The 19352-nt window shown below is 44.0% G+C and overlaps 1 protein-coding gene across 6 annotated transcripts in view; it reads right to left on the reverse strand.

Moving 5' to 3' along the window:
* Nucleotides 1–224: 224 nt before the first annotated feature.
* MARF1 (meiosis regulator and mRNA stability factor 1) overlaps nt 225–19352 on the reverse strand; it is a 96423-nt gene continuing 77295 nt past the window's right edge. For all 6 annotated transcript variants that reach the window (XM_056536867.1, XM_056536866.1, XM_056536868.1 and 3 more), the window contains exons 20-25: nt 12343–12545; nt 11207–11437; nt 10550–10762; nt 8839–8911; nt 8601–8756; nt 225–2619 (exon numbers count right to left, since the gene is read on the reverse strand). In XM_056536867.1, the coding sequence (XP_056392842.1) occupies nt 2399–2619; nt 8601–8756; nt 8839–8911; nt 10550–10762; nt 11207–11437; nt 12343–12545 (1097 nt within the window). In that variant the 3' untranslated portion in view covers nt 225–2398. The remainder of the gene's footprint in view (nt 2620–8600; nt 8757–8838; nt 8912–10549; nt 10763–11206; nt 11438–12342; nt 12546–19352) is intronic.

The raw sequence follows: 19352 nt of genomic DNA on the forward strand, positions 1-19352 counted from the left end.
CTCCTGCTCTTCACAGTTCCCGACATGGACCGAGGTGTCAGCAGAGAGCACTGTGGTCATGACAGAAAAGAAAACCAAAAAGAAAAACAGAATTTCCTCTGTAGTATACGGCCGCTAATAAGTACTGGAAGGATTAAGATTTTTTTAATAGAAGAAATTTACAAATTAAGATCGCAAGTGAAGGAAAAAAAAAAAAACAACAAACAACGGCAAACTTGTGATTGCTTGCAAATAGTTTATTGACACACAAGAATTTGGTCCCAAAACACAAAATGACGTATTGGAGACTAAAAAATTGAAAGAAAAAAAAAATGAAAAAAGTTAGAACTAACAGTGCATAATTTTAATCCCAGACAGCTTCAAAAGCCTCCACAAAAAGTGGTTACTCTATTTAATTTGCAAATTAAACATTTATTCTTCCAAATAAAGGATTACACCAGCATCATAAGGAATTCTTTGATAGGAGTTTAAAAATTAAATACTAGACAATGTCCAATGTGTAGGAAGGCACGTTACCATCCGTACTGAAGTTGATTTTTTTTTATTAAGATGGCCATATATAAAGAATTCTCGGAGGGAAACTAAAATTCATAGCTGTTATCACAAGTATAATAACCTCTATGCTGCAAAGAGCTTTTGGATTACCCTGTAGAATGACATTGAGTTCCCACAGAGTGTTTCAGGCGACTTGTAGTTACATGCTATGAAACGATAACTGATACTCACAGCAATTGGAAACCTTGTTTTCCATCCACCTTATGAAAAACTTAATTCATGCATAAGGTTACACTGAATGGTTACACAACCAGAACTTTATTTAAAAGCAGACTTTAAAAAAAAGAAAGAATCTTATTCTGGACTTCATATTCTGAACCCACCACCATTACTAGAGGAACTGCCTTGGCTAGGACTCAAGCTTAGAAGTGCAGAAGCAGAAAACAATACAACATATACACACAGACACAATTCTTACACCTACACAGTAGCTACAACTTTCAGTTGGAAGTGGCCACATTTAAAAGATTCTTGTGCAAAATATAGAAGGTAAAACAACTTAATAGCCATTATGTAAAAGTACTTTAAGTTAGATGGCTATGGATCCTTCCATCTTCAAGTGTATTGCAAAGAACCCAACACAAAACAAAAAGGTAGAACCTTTAGTGGAAGGTTCTACAAGGAACCATCTCTCGCCTGGCAAATACAACCCATTGTAAAAGCCAGGTTAGCCTAGAAGGATTCTTATGCCTTCTGACACTATGCAGTCAAACAAAGTCCACTGGCTTTACTGAAAGTGTGGCCTCTCTCAAAAGCCACCCAGCAAGTTCTCCAAAACTCAAGGTTTCCAAAACCTAATTGTAATAAAAACATCTACAGACAGTTAAAAAGACAAATATGCCATTTCATCAAACCATCTCTGCCCCCGCATTTGCCAAGTCTTAAAAGAAATTTAAGCCAAATCAAGGTTCACAGAGAAAACCTTGACATTTCCACTTGTAGGCAATCCTGCTATTTCAGTGAAAATAGTACCATCTACTGAAGTTGACTGCTACATCTGCAATTGCCCCTTCTTCCATGATTTATGCATTTGATGCATAATAATGTATAAAGAAACCAGAAACCTACTTATGCAGAACATTACATCCTTCCCAAGACATGGTTAAGGCTACATTTCCCCAGTCAATACAAATCAAATGAAAGCACATTTGACTTTTTGAAACTCATCTGTGGATTACACTGGAAATAAAAGGAAAGCTGGGCCACAAGGCTGAACATGGGAGTTCTTCAGTGCAAAACAAAAGTTGACACTAATTTTTCCAGTTGTATAACTACCTTTTAAACGTCCCCAAAGATATATATGCAGTCCTCACAAGTCACCTGAAACAGCCCTTGACATAAATGAAGTCAATAAATAGAAAATTGAAGAGCTAAATGCTATTGCCTGAACATAGTCAACCCTACATCCTCAAGCTGTTTAGTTATTTCAGTGCCAAAAAAATTGAGAGGAGGGGAAGCCACGTGTAAGATTGTCACGGACACAGAGGATAGACCATGCCTGAAAAATAATACTGATGTAAGAAACCGATGTAAAAACAGTCTGCTATACAAAGTAACACCTAAGATGTGGGATTATACTTATGATGAGGCTTTGACGAAATAAAAGTGAATTAATTGTTTCACAAAAAACATTTTCCACTATTCTTCTGATGAAACCTATACAACAAGGTCTCAAAATCATACTACCAATGTCCAAAAATAAAAGCTTTTGAAGCAGCATACTATAAAGGTATAGGACCAAGAGTAATATGGTCCTTAAAGGGCACACGGCTTGATAAAGATTAACAAGGAGCTGGAACCCTGTGTGCCCTAGTGCAGCCATAAAGAAAAGAAAAAAATCATCTTACAATTTTGTTACAGGTGCAAATGAGAAGTTTGCAGCTAATCTGACTCTGTTTCTACTTTGTTTCTTGACTGGGCTTTCCAGTATTTCCTTTGAAATCTTTAACTCTGATGGGTCAGGAGAAGAAGGCTCTGCAGTCTTTTCTACACAGTTAGAAAGTGCTTTCTCACCCAAAAGTGAGTGGTTAGACTGTGTGTTGTGGCATTCATAATTCAGCAAGCCTGTGGAGTAAAACACATTAAATTCAAGTAAAATTATTTTACATACACAAGAAAAAAATAAAAGAAAATAAAGAAATAAAACCACACAAATATTCAGAAGTTGGAATTGGCAGTATAAGGTCAGCAAGCACAGGTCTTCATAGATGATTGCCCCCCATAATAAAAAAAAAAATTTCTCTCCATCGCAAAGTGTGTAGTCATCCTGCCCCCACCCTCCTCCACACCCCGCACAATATATATATGACACAGAGCCAGGAACTTAATTCAAAGCCCACAATTCAGTGTGTCAATCAAAACACTGCAGCTGGATGGACAACATGCAGCTACACTTCCAGGAGTACTTACCCAGCCTCAGGGTGTTGTCATTAAAGTTGTTCCACCCCCCCAACGACAAACTGTCTGCGCAATCAGAAGAAAAGGAAACTGAACACACCTTCGGACAGATAACTGAAATAGGTACACCAGAAAAAAGGGGGGGGGAGCTGTGTCCCCAAATGGATCCTTCGAGAAAAAGATTTTACGGTAAGCATAAAAAAAATCTCCTTTTCTCTATCAGCTCCATTGGGGGGACACAGACCATGGGACGTACCAAAGCAGTCCCTTGGGTGGGTAAGGAATCAGACAGGTGGATGGTTGGACCACCACAGTCTGCAACATCTTACAGCCCAGAGTAGCATCAACCGATGCGAAGGCATGAATCTGGTAGCACCGTGACCACGCGGACGCCTTACAGAACTGCAAGGCCGAAGCCACGTAGCGGAGGGCCCAGGATGCCCCGAAAAACGGGTGGAATGAGCCAAACACCTGAAGGGTGGGATCTTCCAGCTTGCAGCGGTAAGCTCCCAAAAAGAGCAGACCGGATCCACCGAAAAATGGTGGTCGTAGAAGCAGGTTGTCCTATACAACGACCTTCCGGAAAAACAAAAAAGGGGTCACACTGCCGAAAGGAAAGAGTGACTGAAAGATAAGTCCGAACAGCCCTCACCACAACCAGGTTGTGGAACAAATGCTTCCAGGGATGAGAAGGGGCTGGACAAGAGGCCAGTAGGACGATGTTCTCATTGAGATGAAAAAGTCAAAAACCATCTCAGGTAAGAAGGACAGACCTGGACGGAAAACTTGTCCTGGTATACCACCAGGAAGGGAGAAAGGTAGGAGAGAGCTACCAGCTCTGACACCCTCCTAACAGAGGTAAGAGCAATAAGGAACGCCACCTTCCGGGGAAGGAGGCGAAAAGAAATGTCCCTGAGAGGGTCAAAAGGGGCGTCCTGCAGAGCACCTAAGACCAAGTGTAAGTCCCAAGGGAAAAAAGGGGACTGATTAGGGGCAGCTTGTGCCACTCCCTGAACTAGGTTCGGACATGATAATTGAACGCCAAAGAACGTTGAAAAAGAATGGAAACGGCCGAAAGCCAACCACGACCGGAGAAAAAAGCTGAGTTTCACACCAACAGAAATAAGACCGCCAGGTATGGTGGTAAATCTTTGCAGAGGAAGGCTTGTGAGCCCTCAGCATGGTGTGAACCACTTGGGAAGAGAAACCGCGGGTCCTCAGAACCGCTGTCTTAACCGTCACGCCGTCAAAAGCAGAGACTGTAAATCGGGGTGGCACAGGAGACCTGATATAGGAGGTCTGGACGATAAGGAAGGTGCAGAGGTAAGTTGTACAGGAGCCTGACCACGACGACAAACCACGACGACAAACCACGCCTGCCAGGGCCAGTCTGGGCCAGTGCTGTGAGTTTCCTCAGGACCCCGAAAAGAGAGGAAGGGGAGGAAACAGATAAGGTAGGGCAAAGCCCGACCAAGAAAGAGGAACGCTTGGTTGTGGTGGGACATGCAGATGTCCACGCCTGGAGCGCCCCAGAGGTTGCAGATCACTGCAAACACCTCCGGATGTAGGGACTATTCGCCTTGGGCGGCTGAGGACCGGCTGAGAAAGACCACATCCCAGAAACGCCCGGAATGAAAAGCGCTGAGATGTCCGGAAACCTGAGTTCCACACAGAAGGGAATTTCTCGAGGGACCAAGGCCCCAGACCGTCCCGTCCTTGAAAACACCTCCCCAGCCCGACAACCAATTGAAGAGGTCGGTGATGAAACTGGGCAAATGGCATGGCCTTGACGGCCACTGCCAACCAACCCAGGACATTCATGCAAAAGCGAATGGAAACTGGAGCAGGGTGCCAAAGTCATCGGACTCTTGATAGGAGAGTCAGCCGATTGGTCGGCAGAGTTGAAAGAGGGCAGAGGCCGCGTCTAACTGGAGCCCCAGGAAAGCGGTTGGACTTGTCCCGAATGACCAACTAACCGAAGAGAGACAAGGTCTGGAGGTTGAGACTAAGACTCTCCAGGATCTGGGCCCTGGCTGGAACTCTGATCAGAAGGTCGTCCAAGTAAGGAATCACGGAAACAACTGTTGTCCGTAAAAGGAGGGCTATCAAAGGCGCCGGAACTTTATTAAAGGTCCGCAGAGAAGTGGCCAGACCGAAATGGAGAGCCACAATAGAAAATTACCGTCCGGAAATGCAAAGCGGAGGTACCACTGATGACCAGAACAATGAGATGTGGAGGCAGGCATCCCTGATATCCACCAAGGAACGAAAATTCCCCATGAACCAGGGACGCCAGCACAGAACGGAGAGACTCCATTCGGGATGGGAAGCAGAAGATGCTGGCTGAGATACTTGAGAACCAAGATTGGGCGAACAGAAGCGCCTTTCTTGGGGACCACAAAGAGGTTGGAAAACGTTCCCCTGAAGGAACCGGGACAATGAATGTGGGTAGTCCAGGCATCCCGGAAGAGTAAGAGGCGACCAACCACCCGAGAAAGGTCGGCGGGTGGGGGGCGACCCATCAGATCGAGGAAGGCCTACGGGTGCCTGATGGGGCCACAAAATGGCCTGAACGGATAGCCGACCGCCCGGCTGGACCCTTTTTTGGTACCCTGTGGTGGCACCAAAGGTCCGCAGAACCCGAAGGAGGACTTATGACAGAAAGCGGTTCTGTGAGCCGTATCCAGAGGTAATAAAGAACTCTTTTCCGCCCGACGCCTCACTTCTTGAAGGCGGCGTCCACATTCCAGGCTTTAAGCCACATGGAGGGACGGTGGCTACCAGGTAGCTTGTGGCAAAGGCAGCACAGTGGCTGCGTATGGAACAGAAAATCTCCAGCTGCGGAGCATCGGGAGGTAGATTAAATCAATCCTCCAGAGGGATCTTGAAGACTACCCTGGCGTTGGGAAACCATACTGAAAGGGCCCTTGACCCCCAGGCCGAAGCAAAAGCAGGAAGATCCTGCTGTTTCAAGGCAAAGTTTGCCAAAGTCTCCACCTTCATGTCAGCTGGATCTTGAAGGCAGCTGCATCAGCCAAAGGCCGGTAGGCGCCTTAGAGAGGCGGGAGACCCGCAGATCCACAGTTGAGACTAGGTCCACCGAGCAATGAGGTCCTTGGAGAAGGGATACCGCGCTTGAACCTTCTAAGTTTCCTGACACTTCTTGTCAGGGTGCCTCCAGGCGGATACCAGCAGGGCGTAAAATTCAGCGTGAGAACTGAAGGTCTTGGGTGCCGGTCGGGCACGAAGAAAAGGAGACTTCTGGGTCCTTTAAATGGAAGGTGTATCTTATGGCCGAAACCAATGAGTACACCACATCAGGCATCCAAGCATTCCTTTAAGTCGAAGGCCGAATCAGAAACCTCATCCGCAAGTTCTCCAGGTGAATGGGAACGAGGTGAGGCAGCCCTGGAAGAGGTCGGGCACAATGAGAGGAAACTTCTGGACCATGTCCGAAGTTCCTGGCTCCTTAGCTGGAAGGTGTCTCTTATGGCCGAAACCAATGAGTACACCACATCAGGCATATCCGTGTGGTCCTCTGAGTCGGAGGCCGAATCAGAAACCTCACCCACAAGTTCTCCGGGAGAATGGGAACGAGGTGAGGCAGCCCTGGAAGTTGGGCACTATTAAAAGGTAACTTCTGGAGCCACGTCCGAAGTTCCTGGGTCCTCTAGATGGAAGGTGTCTCTTGTGGCCGAGACCAATGAGATCACCATGTCCGACATATCCGAGTGGTCCTCTGAATCAGAGGCCGAATCGGAAACTGCATCCACAAGTTCTCCAGGTGAATGGGAACGTGTGAGGTGGCCCTGGAAGAGGGGGAGACTGACCAGGTACGCAGGTCTGGATAGCCAGAGCGGCGACCATGGGAGCGTCCTCTAGGGGAGTGACGCTTGCTACAGGGCGGAGTAACGGAGCGATGCCTGTGAGGGGAGCGCCCATGCCTGCCAGAAGACTCTGAGGAGGAGTCAGATGAAAAACACCCCCATGACGCTGCAAGAGCATCAGTATATGAGGAGAGTGGGGCCTCTCCAATGCAGTCACCACATAACTGGAGACCTGAGCAGAGTCAGATATAGACTGGGGGAGGGAGAGAACCCAGTCTGGAAAATTTTAATATATTTTTTTTTTTCAACCCACCGGGTCTGGTAGACAACCGGGTAGAATAGCAGGGGGGTCTGGGGGAGCAGGCAGAACAAGTGGTTCAGCAGAACCAGATATTTTTGAGATATAGCTTTTACAGATTTAATGAGTGGCTAACACTCCAGTTAACTGTTTAGAGGGAGCAAATGGGTTCAGCAGAACCAGGCATTTTGGAATTACAGCTTTTACAGACAAAATGATGAACTAACTCTCCAGTTGTCTGTGCAGCCCAAGTCTGTGACCCCAGGGCAGCTGCTGTGAGAACTCCCTTCTAGTGTAGACAAAGAAGGGAGAAATGCCGGCCAATAGCAAAAGAGGGGCGGGCCAGGAGCAGGGGCACTGCTGATTGGCCCCTGCCTCTCACAACACGCGCACAGCGCTGATTGGAGGCTAATTCACGCCTCTCAGAAGCCCCGACAACAGAGGGGGCGGAGCTATAGCGCCCTCAGCTTCTGACAAGAAGGTCAGTAATGGCTCCTGTCCCCGAGCGCACATGTCATTCGCATATGCGTTTGCGGGAAAGCGAGCGAGACGCCGCCGGCAGCCGACTGCTGCCGAAAACGAAAGTAAGCTGGCGCTTCATGCGCCCGCATAGTAAAAACGCCGCGGCTGTCAGCCGCTTAAAGAAACACACACACACACACACATCAGAAAGTGAAAAGTATAGTGCCCTCTGAATAAAGCTGTGCCCCAGTCCAAAAATGCTCCTGCTCACCCCAATTTTTTCAATAAATATAGAAAAAACCCTGTCCAGGCCAGCCCCTGAGAAAAAGTGGGCAAGAAGTGAGGGTCTCCAGAGGTTGCAATGCTGTACCTAGGAGAAAGGGAAAATATACTCACCTCTGTCAGAAGAACTTGCCTAATGAAGTCTTCTATGAGGTCTTCAGTCAGCTTTCTGTCACCTGCATCATGCAGAGCTACTATGTGCGAGCGAGGCGAGCCCCAGGTAGAACCCCAGGCGCTGACCTTTGGCGAGAGGGGGTTAACAGCGCAAATACGAAATGTCTGTGCCCCATCAATCGCAGTGGGGAGACCGTGAGCCGCAGTTCCTGAGTCCCCACCTGAAAACATGAAAGAAAAAGGAATAAAAAACTAACACATCCCTAACTAGGAAAATAAAACATAAGACCTGGTCTGGAGAGAACTCCAGACCATGTCCACCTCCTTAAGACACTAAGCTAAAACTGATTACCTCAGGTACCTGTGGGCGGGTATACCCTGCTGGGAGGATCCGACTTCTCTTGTTGCCATAGTGTTGAGCCTCCTAATGACCGTAGCATACACCCATGGTCTGTGTCCCACCGCAGAGGGTGCCTGTAGCAAGTTAACATTACGTAGGCTCAACGTCCAAAGTGTGAACAAGCAGAGCCTAATGGGACAGCCACCTGTGCCCGATATGCTGTGATTTTCCAGTGTGAAAAACTACAAACCTCCCAGTGGCATCTCAAGCACATTGCACAAACTATATAAATAAAAACACCTACATTTAGCATCTGCAAACTTACCAGAGAAATGTTCTTCAAACTGTATGAGGTCTCCAAACTCCTGAACAACTGGATCAGGATGCAACTGTGGAGATGGAAGGCATGAAGGAACAGGGCCACACAAGAGATCGATAGGTGAAGCGAGGCACAGGAGTTCTTTTTCGGTCTTATGACAAACTGGAAAATAATTACTTAGATGACCTTTTAAAATGACTTAGATCTGTAAAAAAATATAACTAGTAAGGATATATAAACTCACCCTTCATGTCATTCTTCATGTCATTTTTCAGCACTACAATTCTCTTATGTCCATGCCCCTTAATCCATACAACCTAAAAAAGTAAAATCATAGGATTGATCCTTACATAGACCTCAACATAAATTAACCATTTTACCCTAAAGCCCATTTAAAGTGTTTGTATGGCTTTTTTTTGGGTGCCCGGCTCGGGCTCCCTTCTCGCCTGCCTACTTCACACTTCCTCCTCATAGGGTCCGAACGCTATCTTCTGCAAAGGGCCACGGCTCTCCCGTGCAGGAGGCGTGCCGGCCACAGCACTCCATGTCGTTCTATGGGAGAGATGAGGAGGCAGCATTCGTGTGGATAGGGGATAAGTGTAATAACACTGCAGTTGTCCTTTAAGTTCACACACACAGGCATATATTACAGATGCATTCTGTGTCCATATTTTAGACAAGTCCTGTCCTGACTGCAGGTCTAATGAATCAAATGGAAAGCTGTAAGTTGAGGTCATCAATATAAATGCAAAACGGCATCTATTATGCCTGTGTGAAATTGGTATTAACCCTTTAGAAACGGCGGTCAAAGCTGATCGCCGCTTCTAAAGCGAAAGTATCCCGGCTAGTCAGTTGGGCTGTTCGGGACCGCCGCGGTGAAATCGCGGCGTCCCGAACAGCTTGCAGGACACCAGGAGGGCCCTTACCTGCCTCCTCGGTGTCCGATTGACGAATGACTGCTCCATGCCTGAGATCCAGGCAGGAGCAGTCAAGCGCCGATTACGTTGATCACAGGCGTGTTAATACACGCCAGTGATCAGCATAGGAGATCAGTGTGTGCAGTGTTATAGGTCCCTATGGGACCTATAACACTGCAAAAAAAAAAAAAAAAAAAAAAAAAAAAAAAGTTAATAAAGGTCATTTAACCCCTTCCCTAATAAAAGTTTGAATCACCCCCTTTTGCCATAAAAAAAAAATAAAACAGTGTAAATAAAAATTAACATATGTGGTATCGCCGCGTGCGCAAATGTCGGAACTATAAAAATATATTGTTAATTAAACCGCACCGTCAATGGCGTACGCGCGAAAAAATTCCAAAGTCCAAAAAAGCGTATTTTGGTCACTTTTTATACCATTTAAAAATGAATAAAAAGTGATCAAAAGGTCCGATCAAAACAAAAATCATACCGATAAAAACTTCAGATCACGGCGCAAAAAATGAGCCCTCATACCGCCCTGTTCGTGGAAAAAAAAAAAAAAAAAAAAAAAAAAAAAAAAAGTTATAGGGGTCAGAAGGACATTTTGAAACGTATAAATTTTCCTGCATGTAGTTATGATTTTTTCTAGAAGTACGACAAAATCAAACCTATATAAGTAGGGTATCATTTTAACCGTTCGGACCTACAGAATAACAAAGGTGTCATTTTTACCGAAATATGCACTGCGTAGAAACGGAAGCCCCAAAAAGTTACAAAATGGCGTTTTTTCTTCGATTTTGTCGCACAATGATTTTTTTTTTCCGTTTCGTCGTGAATTTTTGGGTAAAATGACTGATGTCACTGCAAAGTAGAATTGGTGATGCAAAAAAATAAGCCATAATATGGATTTTTAGGTGGAAAATTGAAAGGGTTATGATTTTTAAAAGGTGAGGAAAAAACGAAAGTGCAAAAACTGAAAAACCCTGAGTCCTTAAGGGGTTAAAAAGTATCATTACTGCCCACATTTACTACACTCACCTGTGGAATTGCACCCAATAGCTCCTCCAGGCTGTTATAGCCGTATTGCTTGGACTGCAAGACTTCCCCAACATACTTGCTGTACGCACTTGAAAATTCATGTAGGAAGATCTGCTGGTAGTGGTAAGTATGCAGCAATGATCGAACATTCTTTGCAAACAAATAAAGGGATGTCAACTGCAGGCAGTCTTCATTTAGGTCATTTGTTTGCACCTGCAAAAGGAACATTAAGCCAATTAATTGCTGACACATACACAGACTTTAAAAAGGGGACCAATCACCATTCTTAAGCTGCCCAAACCACACATCATTAAGGCGTGTTACTGGTGGCTTCACTTCGCTGCACCAGCCTTTATTTATAGATCTCTCCCTATAAGCAAACTCTCTCTTGGCTGGTTTGGCAGGGAGAATCCACTGTGGACCGCCCAGATAACTCACAGTTCAGGCAACAAGAATGAAACAACTGGGTTCCTTTCAAAAGGGAAAACGTCATTGTTAATAGTGGTGCAAAGTAAAACTAACTGTCACACAAATAATACAGCATTGTGACAGTGTGGAATTGCATTTTTAAGTACACCACTGCCCAATATGTTAAATGTATCAGAAAAAACATGATGTGTAAACAGGGAATAAATATGGGCAAAAGCAAAAACATACCTCAACCAAATAGGGAAGGCTTTTTAATAATTCGGTCAAGGACACAAATCCATATTCACATGGATTAAGCGGGACTCCATGGATACCTTCATATATATAACGCAGCTGGTTAACAGTAAGTAAAGACAAGTCATCCCATGACATGAGCAGAATTAGGAGCTGTGCAGTTAAGGAACGCAGTGACTTTCTGTTTATCAGCTGAATCTGCTTTCCAGAAGAAGTGTCTATTATCTGAAAAAGCAACCAGATGATACTATAGCATGCTTCTTTTAGCACCTTTCCACTTACTAACTTCAAATCATAAAACTTGAAACAAAAGCCAGAAACAAAAAATACAGTTAGAATACAAAGAATGTCCACAAGCATGACACTAGGTTTGATCCGTAACCACTAACACCTTGTGCTACCCATGACCAGTCTATAAAGCTCAACACCGCTGTGGTAGTACCATCCTCCCAGTGACTAAGAGATTTGATTGCAAAATGGATGTTGCATGACATTTTAAAAGGTTTGGTTACCTTAACAACATGGCATAGCTTTTGCATCAATGCTGGTACAGAGCTGACATCATAGTCGTGGAGCCTCAGGCTGTAGCCAAATGTCTTGCTATATTCAGTTAGCAAGTCAGGCATCATTAAGGAGGAGTCTTTCTGAGAGCGTAGAAGTTTTACAAGCTGCGAAGCTAAAGCTTTAATACGCTCCATTTCTGTCAGGGTCAACATTTTTTCCTCACCACATTCTAAAACCTACAAGGAGTCAGCAATGCACAAATATCAGACCCATAAGTAGGAAGTATAGGACTTATGTTTTGTGCAACAATAATATAACTGCAGCTAATGTGACCTGATGTGTCCCTATTCATGAAATTCTAATTATAAAATGCCGATGAGGACAGGAATAGGTTAAGTGTATAGAGGTCCTTGTTGGGTTTCTGATATGCCACAAACATTTGATGCATCCAGAGCCTGGAATAAGAACAGCAGCACATCTTATTTAGCCACGTATGAAGTCATAACATCAGCATTTATTTTCTGCAGAGTGTACACCGTAAACCTCCAATAAATAGCATAAACCTTTACATATGTATTTCGGGTACTGGGCCATTAATACAAGATTAGACATGCTTTTCCACTTACCTGTAAGACATCTGGTATGGCTTCAAAGAGGTCAATCAATTTGGTAAACCCGTAATATGTAAGTTTACACTGTCTGCCAAAATGGTGGTGATAGGACGGAATAAACTTATTAAATGGCATTCTGAAATGAGGCTGGTGACGCAACAAGTCTACCACTTCCTTTGAAAACTGCTTTGTCCTTTCGATCTCATCTGGGGTACGTTCTATGTAAAAAAGGAAATACAAATAAATAAACAACATTTTCCTGAGATTTAAGATAAACCAGACATTTTGGGCAGCTGGAATTTACTGTTCCTCTGTAGCACACTTTAGGGTATGTTCACACGTAGGCAGATTTGAGGCACAGGATTTCATTGTAAACTAAATGAGCACAGCTTCTAATCGGCAGTTACAAATCCTGCACATCAAATCTGCGCGGGATCCTGTATGTGTGAGCGTACCCTTAAACAGGGTTCCTTCGCAAGAGACAGAGGGAAGAAATTCAAGCCATCCTTCCTTCAAGAAGATGTATAACCAAAAATAAAAAATTTAATAAAAAAAAGTTATTCCCTAAATAAATGTGCGATTGCGGAGGGTCCGACCGCTGGGATCCCCCCCATGATCTCCCAATCTCCCGTAAGGGGCCCCGACTCTAGTAAACAAAGTTTCGTACAGAGCATGTCAGCTGGTCGAAACACAACCCCTACATTGATCTCTTTGGGAGAAACACGTGACACGTGAACACTGCCTCCACCTCTCCCATAGAAATGAATGGAGGGGGCGTGTTTCTACCAGGTGACCTGCTGTGAGCAAAACGTCACGCCCTGGAGAAGAGTCGGAAACATCTCTTCATTGAGAAGAGCCAGGGCCTGGTACGGGAGATCACGGGGGGTCCTAGCGGTTGGACCCTCTGTGCTCAGCAATTTATCCTCTATCCTGCAGATAGGGAACACCTTTGTTACCGCTGGACATCTTTAAAAAGGAGAAGGGAAAAAAAAAATGACAAAAAAGGACAAGCTTGAAGCAAAACACAATTTCTTCTTTCAGGCTGTAACTTTTATAAACCACCAAACACGGAATATGACAATGTCAATTTTGATGCCAGATGGTAGGATGCCAGATCATCCTACCATAACATGCATGGAAAAAGTAGCATATAGCACTTATGGGAAGTGCTGCCCACAGCAAGTACCATGGTTCTCTGCATACATGCACTTAAGGACGATGTACGTAAATGTACGATGCAATTGTACTTAGTGGACCAGGACGTAAATTCACATCCTGTGCTCGCATCATGCATGGCAGGTCCCGGCTGCGATCGGCATTCAGGGATCTGCCGCTTTTTGGTCACCTCACATTCCAGAAAAATGAAAGTGATCAAGAAGTCATATATGCAAAAGCGGTACCAATAAAATCTACAGATCACAGCACAAACAATGAACCCTCATACAGCCATGTATAAGGAAAAAAAGAGTGTTAGAGGGAGTCAGAAGAGCGATTTAAAAACATACTAATTTTGTTTAACCCCTTAAGGACACAGGGTTTTCTCCTTTTGTTTTTTCCTCCTCACCTTTTCGGTAAAAGTTACCCCTTATCTTTATTCTGTAGGTCCATACAATTAAAATGATACCCAACCTATATAGGTTTGATTTTGTTTTACTTCTGTTAAATAACTTTTTGCACAAAAATTGGTATGTTTAAAAAAGGTCCTCTTCTGACCCCTATAACTTTATTTATTTTTTTACTTTTCCATACATGGGCATGTATGAGGGATAATTTTTTTTTGCACCGTGGTCTGTATCCTTTAACAGTACCATTTTTGTTTCAATGGGCCTTTTTGATCGTTTAATACATTTTTTTATGGTGAACAAAAATACGCGAACAAAAATACGCGATTTTGGTGCAGTTTAATTAATGTTATATTTTTAGAAGGAAAGGAGGAAAACGCAAACACAAAAATGAAACTGGCTTTGTCCTTATATGGGTACTCTCATAAAAAAAAAAGTTTTATTAAAAAGATGTAAAAAAAAAAAAAAAAATGTTTCTAATATAATTTATAAAAAAAAAAAATCATGTTTTATGTGTTTTTTTTACGTTTGTAATCCTGGCCACTAGGTGTCACCCTATATGGGGCTCAGGATTACTTTTCCTCCCCTCACGTTCAGCACGTTCGGACCAACGCTGGCCGGGCAGCATGGCCCAGCGTGGTCCGAAACGCGTGTTCACATGAATGAGGAGAGGGAGATGCAAGGCAGGCGGGGATATTTAAATTTTGCGCGCTGCGCATGCACGAGTGCTATGCTCGTGCTCTGTCTGTTTCCTATACAGGCAGAGAGTGAGTACAGTGCTCGTTCGCGCACAGCACGCAAAATTTAAATATCCCCATTCACTGCAGCGCGCGAGGTGCAGGAAAGAGAGAAAAGACGGACGGAAGCGATCCCCGGCCAGGCTTCAGATGACTTTGTGCCTGCCAGGACCGCTCACTTTCTGTCCTCGCTAGATAGCTCAACTCTGAGCTCCTCCAGCCGTTCTAGATAAGGTCATTTTATGGGGATTTGGGCAGAAATAAAGACAGAGAAAGATGTAGTTCGTGTCAGGGACAGAAGGGGAGGGGGAATAGGGGAATTTAGTTTAGTGATAGCTACTCTTTAAATCGTACCAGTCAGATCCAAACAACATTTTTTTTATATATCACTCAGTACCTAATCCTGACCATGTACATCTAATTTTTATGTGTCTAGCGCCTTTATTTTTTATTACACTTTTAATTTAGCTCACTAGTCTGAATTCCTCTCAAAGGGAGGGGGCGTGGCCTCATTGTACAGGTTTTCGCTCCCTCCCTCAGTATGCTGTCTGCTTACATCTCCCCTAGCATTAGCAAAACTGCAACTCCCAGCTTGTCCTCACTGACAGTAGCGGGACACAAGCTGACAGTGGGAGGATTTTTCCTGCGCTCACAGCTGTCAATCAAGGAAGTGTGTCCGTGACGTAGGTGATGATGCATGGACACAGCAGAACTAGTATGTGTCCAAGCAGGCAGGGGGGATATTGTTTGACTGGCTTTTTCAGTTTGAAATACTGATTTTTTTTCTAATGAAAGCAATTGCAAAACCGATTGTTTTGCATGCTTTACAACATTGCAATAGTTTTTGTATCTGACAGTGCCCATTAAAGGCCAAAAAGGGCTAAGTCCTTAATGGGTTAAGGACCCAGCCAATTTTTTCAGATCGGCGTCAATCATAATTTGTAATGACATCACATATTATAACAATCACTGTTATTTTAGAACTGTGCAATTTTTGGTAAAAATTACCCCTTCTCTTTATGTGGGTCCATATGGTTACAAGAATACCCAATTTATGTAGGTTTTATTTACAACTTTAAAAAAAATTATAACTACATGTACCAAAATAGGTATGTTTGTTTAAAATTGTAATCTTCAGACCCCTATAACTTTATTTTTCCCCATACGAGTGCTCATTTTTTGTGCTGTGATTTGCAGTTTTTATTGGTATTTTTGTTTTGATGGGACTTTTGCTTTTTAAAATTTTTTTAAATGGTTTTATAGTATATGAAGTGACAAAAAATGCACAATTTTGAACTTTTTTTACGTGTACGCTAGGGATCGACCGATATCTTTTTTTTTTAGATCCGATATTGATAATCGGTGGAGGTTAGGGCCGATAACTTATAACGGTATGAGTTATCCGCCATTTATCCCCCTGCTGCAGATCATCGATTTAAAGCGGGCCCCGCCCCCCGTTACCAATAATTGCCGATACCAATAATGCCCAAAATCGTGATTATCGCCCGATAATATCGGCCAAACCGATAATCGGTCGATCCCTAGTGTACGCCATCATCCATGCATTTTAACTAACCTTATATTTTAAGAGAAAATCTGTCACCAGTGTCATCTGCACTAACCTAACGGTACTTACCTTGTCCCGCTCTGTGCAGGGGATCTCCGGTAATCTTCAGCTCTGGCCCGGCTATGGGCACGAGCGGAGCTTAGCGACGTCCTCGCTGCTGTTCTCTAGCAGCGGGACCAAGCAGAGGTGAAGTCACTAAGCTCCGCCCATGCCCAAAGCCGCTGCTGCTCTCTGCTGGGCCCCACTGCTAGAGAACAGCAGCAGTGAAGTCACTAAGCTCCACCCGTGCCCCAAGCCAGGACGGAGCTGAAGGGAACACAGGAGATTACCGGAGATCCCCTGCACAGAACAGGACAAGGTAAGTACTCGTGTTATCAGTGTCACCCGCACTACCTGTCAGTACCGACAGTTTAGTGAAGGGGACACTGGTAACAGATTTCTTTTAATACTTCGTACATTTATGCATGCAGCAATTTTTGATTACAGTATTTTTATGAAAGTGGGGAGTAACTTATTAGGGGAGGATCTTTTTCACATTTATAAACTTTTTGTATCACTTACACAATTTACTTTTTTTCGTCCCCATAGAGGGCTATACGATGCTATCTTTCGATTGCATGCACTGTTAACACTGATCAATATGGAGCCAAAGCTCAGCATTTATCAGTGCTCTGTTGCTCTGGCCTGTCAAGGCTGACTGGTTGCATCAGATCACCAATTGGACAGCGAGGAAGCACTTCTATCGTCATCTCAGCTGATGTGGACCCCTGGTATATTGGATTGAGACTGCTTCGCAGGGTATGAACACCTAACCGTAGGGATTCGCCAGTCTAGTGAGATAGTATATACACCTTAGTAAGGAAGCTAGTATAAGATAGGGTGAGCATAGTGAGAGACAGCCAAGTTCCAGAGCGGGACCGTCCTTTTTAGAATGAAAATTCCGCCTAGGCTTAGGGTAGCATTAGCTATAGGGAGAGACAGACTGCAAGGCCCACCAGTTGTCCCATCTTTATCCTTTCCTGAGCCATCTGGGGCTAGGGACTAAGATACATAGTGTATTTTATATTATACCTTAATATCTGATAATATGTTGTACCTTGTGGCATCATCTATATGTTGATTAGTGTGGATGGATACGGACTGTGTTATGTGCTTTATCAGATGTATCACAGGAGCCACTGAAGGGCTCATCCACACAGTTTTTGTGAGTGTTTATTTTGGTTTTGGTACCCCCTTTTTTATGGGCATGGAATAAAAGTTATATTTTATTAATCTGTGATACGGATATTGAGCTGCCGGGATTGTTTTCTTTACACTTCAGATGCCGATCAACTTAACCGTGGTATCTAAAGGGTTAATGTCTGTCATCAGCCTGACTGGCGATGTCCGGCATTAACCCTGGGTCCTGCCTGCTGATAGCAACCAAGACCCACGGGGTATGAAGCGTGCTCAGCTTGTGAGTGCACTTCAAACCCTGGTAATAGGACAAATACGCCCTGCATCCTTAAGTACCAGGACGCAAGGGTGTACCCATAAGTCCTTAAAAGGGGTACTCCAGTAAAAAAAAAAAAATATGTTTTAAATCAACTGGTGCCAGAAAGTTAAACAGATTTGTAAATTACTTCTATTAAAAAAATCTTAATCCTTCCAGTACTTATTAGCTGCTGAATACTACAGAGGAAATTCTTTTTTGTAAAGCAGAGCTCTCTGCTGATATCACGAGCATAGTTCTCTCTGCTGACATCTCTGTCCATTTTAGGAACTGTCTAGAGTAGGAGAAAATCCTCATAGCAAACATTCTGCTCTGGACAGTTCCTAAAATGGACAGAGGTGTCAGCAGAGAGCTCTGTGTTCCAAAAAGAAAAGAATATCCTCTGTTGTATTCAGCAGCTAATAAGTACTGGAAGGATTAAGATTTTTTTTTATTTTTTATTTTTTTATAGAAGTAATTTACAAATCTGTTTAACTTTCTGGCACCAGTTGATTAAAAAAAAAAAGAAAAAAAATAATAATTATTTTTTCCACTGGAGAACCCCTTTAAATGGTTAAAAGGGGTTCTCCAGGGAAAAATTTCAAATCTACTGGTTCCAGAAAGTTAGCTGCGGTATGCTCCATATGCTATGGGGATTTGTTTCTACTTTGGACAGTTCCTGACATGGACAGAGGTCTCAGCAGAGAGCACTGTGGTCAGACTGAAAGGAAATTCTAAATTAAAGAACTTTCTCTGTAGTATAAAGCAGCTGATAAATACTGGAAGGAGTAAGTTTTTTTTTTTTTTTATAGAAGCAATTTATAAATCTGTTTAACCAGTTGATTTGAAAAAAGGAGATTTAATACTTACCGTAAAATCTCTCTCGAAGGATCCATTGGGGGACACAGACCATGGGTGTATGCTGCTGTCTCTAGGAGGTATGACACTATGGCAACAAAAAAGTCGGCTCCTCCCAGCAGGATATACCCACCTCCAGGCCCTGAGCTAATCAGTTTTAGTACCAGAGCAATAGGAGAGGACCGACAGGTCAAGGAAAGGAGATGCGAATTGTCCGAGAACCAGAAGAAAAAAATTTAACTTACACACCCTCAGACAGAGAACTAAAGAGAAACCCAAAAGGGCGGGAGCTGTGTCCCCCCAATGGATCCTTTGAGAAAGAGATTTTACGGTAAGTGTTAAATCTCCTTTTCTCTATTGGCTCCATTGGGGGACACAGACCATGGGACGTACCAAAGCCATCCCTTGGGTGGGCAGATAGTCAGGCAGACGGCCGATCCACTGCAGCCTGCAGCACTTTACGGCCCAGACTAGCATCAGCCGATGCAAAGGTATGAACCCGGTAGAACCTCGAGAAAGTGTGCAAAGACGACCAGGTAGCCGCCTTGCAAATCTGCAAGGCCGAGGCTTTGTTCTGGAGAGCCCAGGATGCCCCAACAGAACGGGTAGAATGAGCCACAACCCTGAAGGGAGGAATCTTCTCCCTACAGCGATAGGCTTCCGAAATGGCAGACCGGATCCACAGAGAAGTGGTGGCCTTGGAAGCAGGTTGTCCCTTACGACGACCTTCCACAAGGACGAAAAAGGAATCACACTGACGAAACGAAGAAGTGATAGAGAGGTAAGACCTAACAGCCCGAACCACATCCAGTTTGTGGAGTAAACGCTCC

The sequence above is a fragment of the Hyla sarda genome, chromosome 8 (genome assembly GCF_029499605.1).
Source record: "Hyla sarda isolate aHylSar1 chromosome 8, aHylSar1.hap1, whole genome shotgun sequence".
Taxonomy (NCBI): Eukaryota; Metazoa; Chordata; class Amphibia; order Anura; family Hylidae; genus Hyla; species Hyla sarda.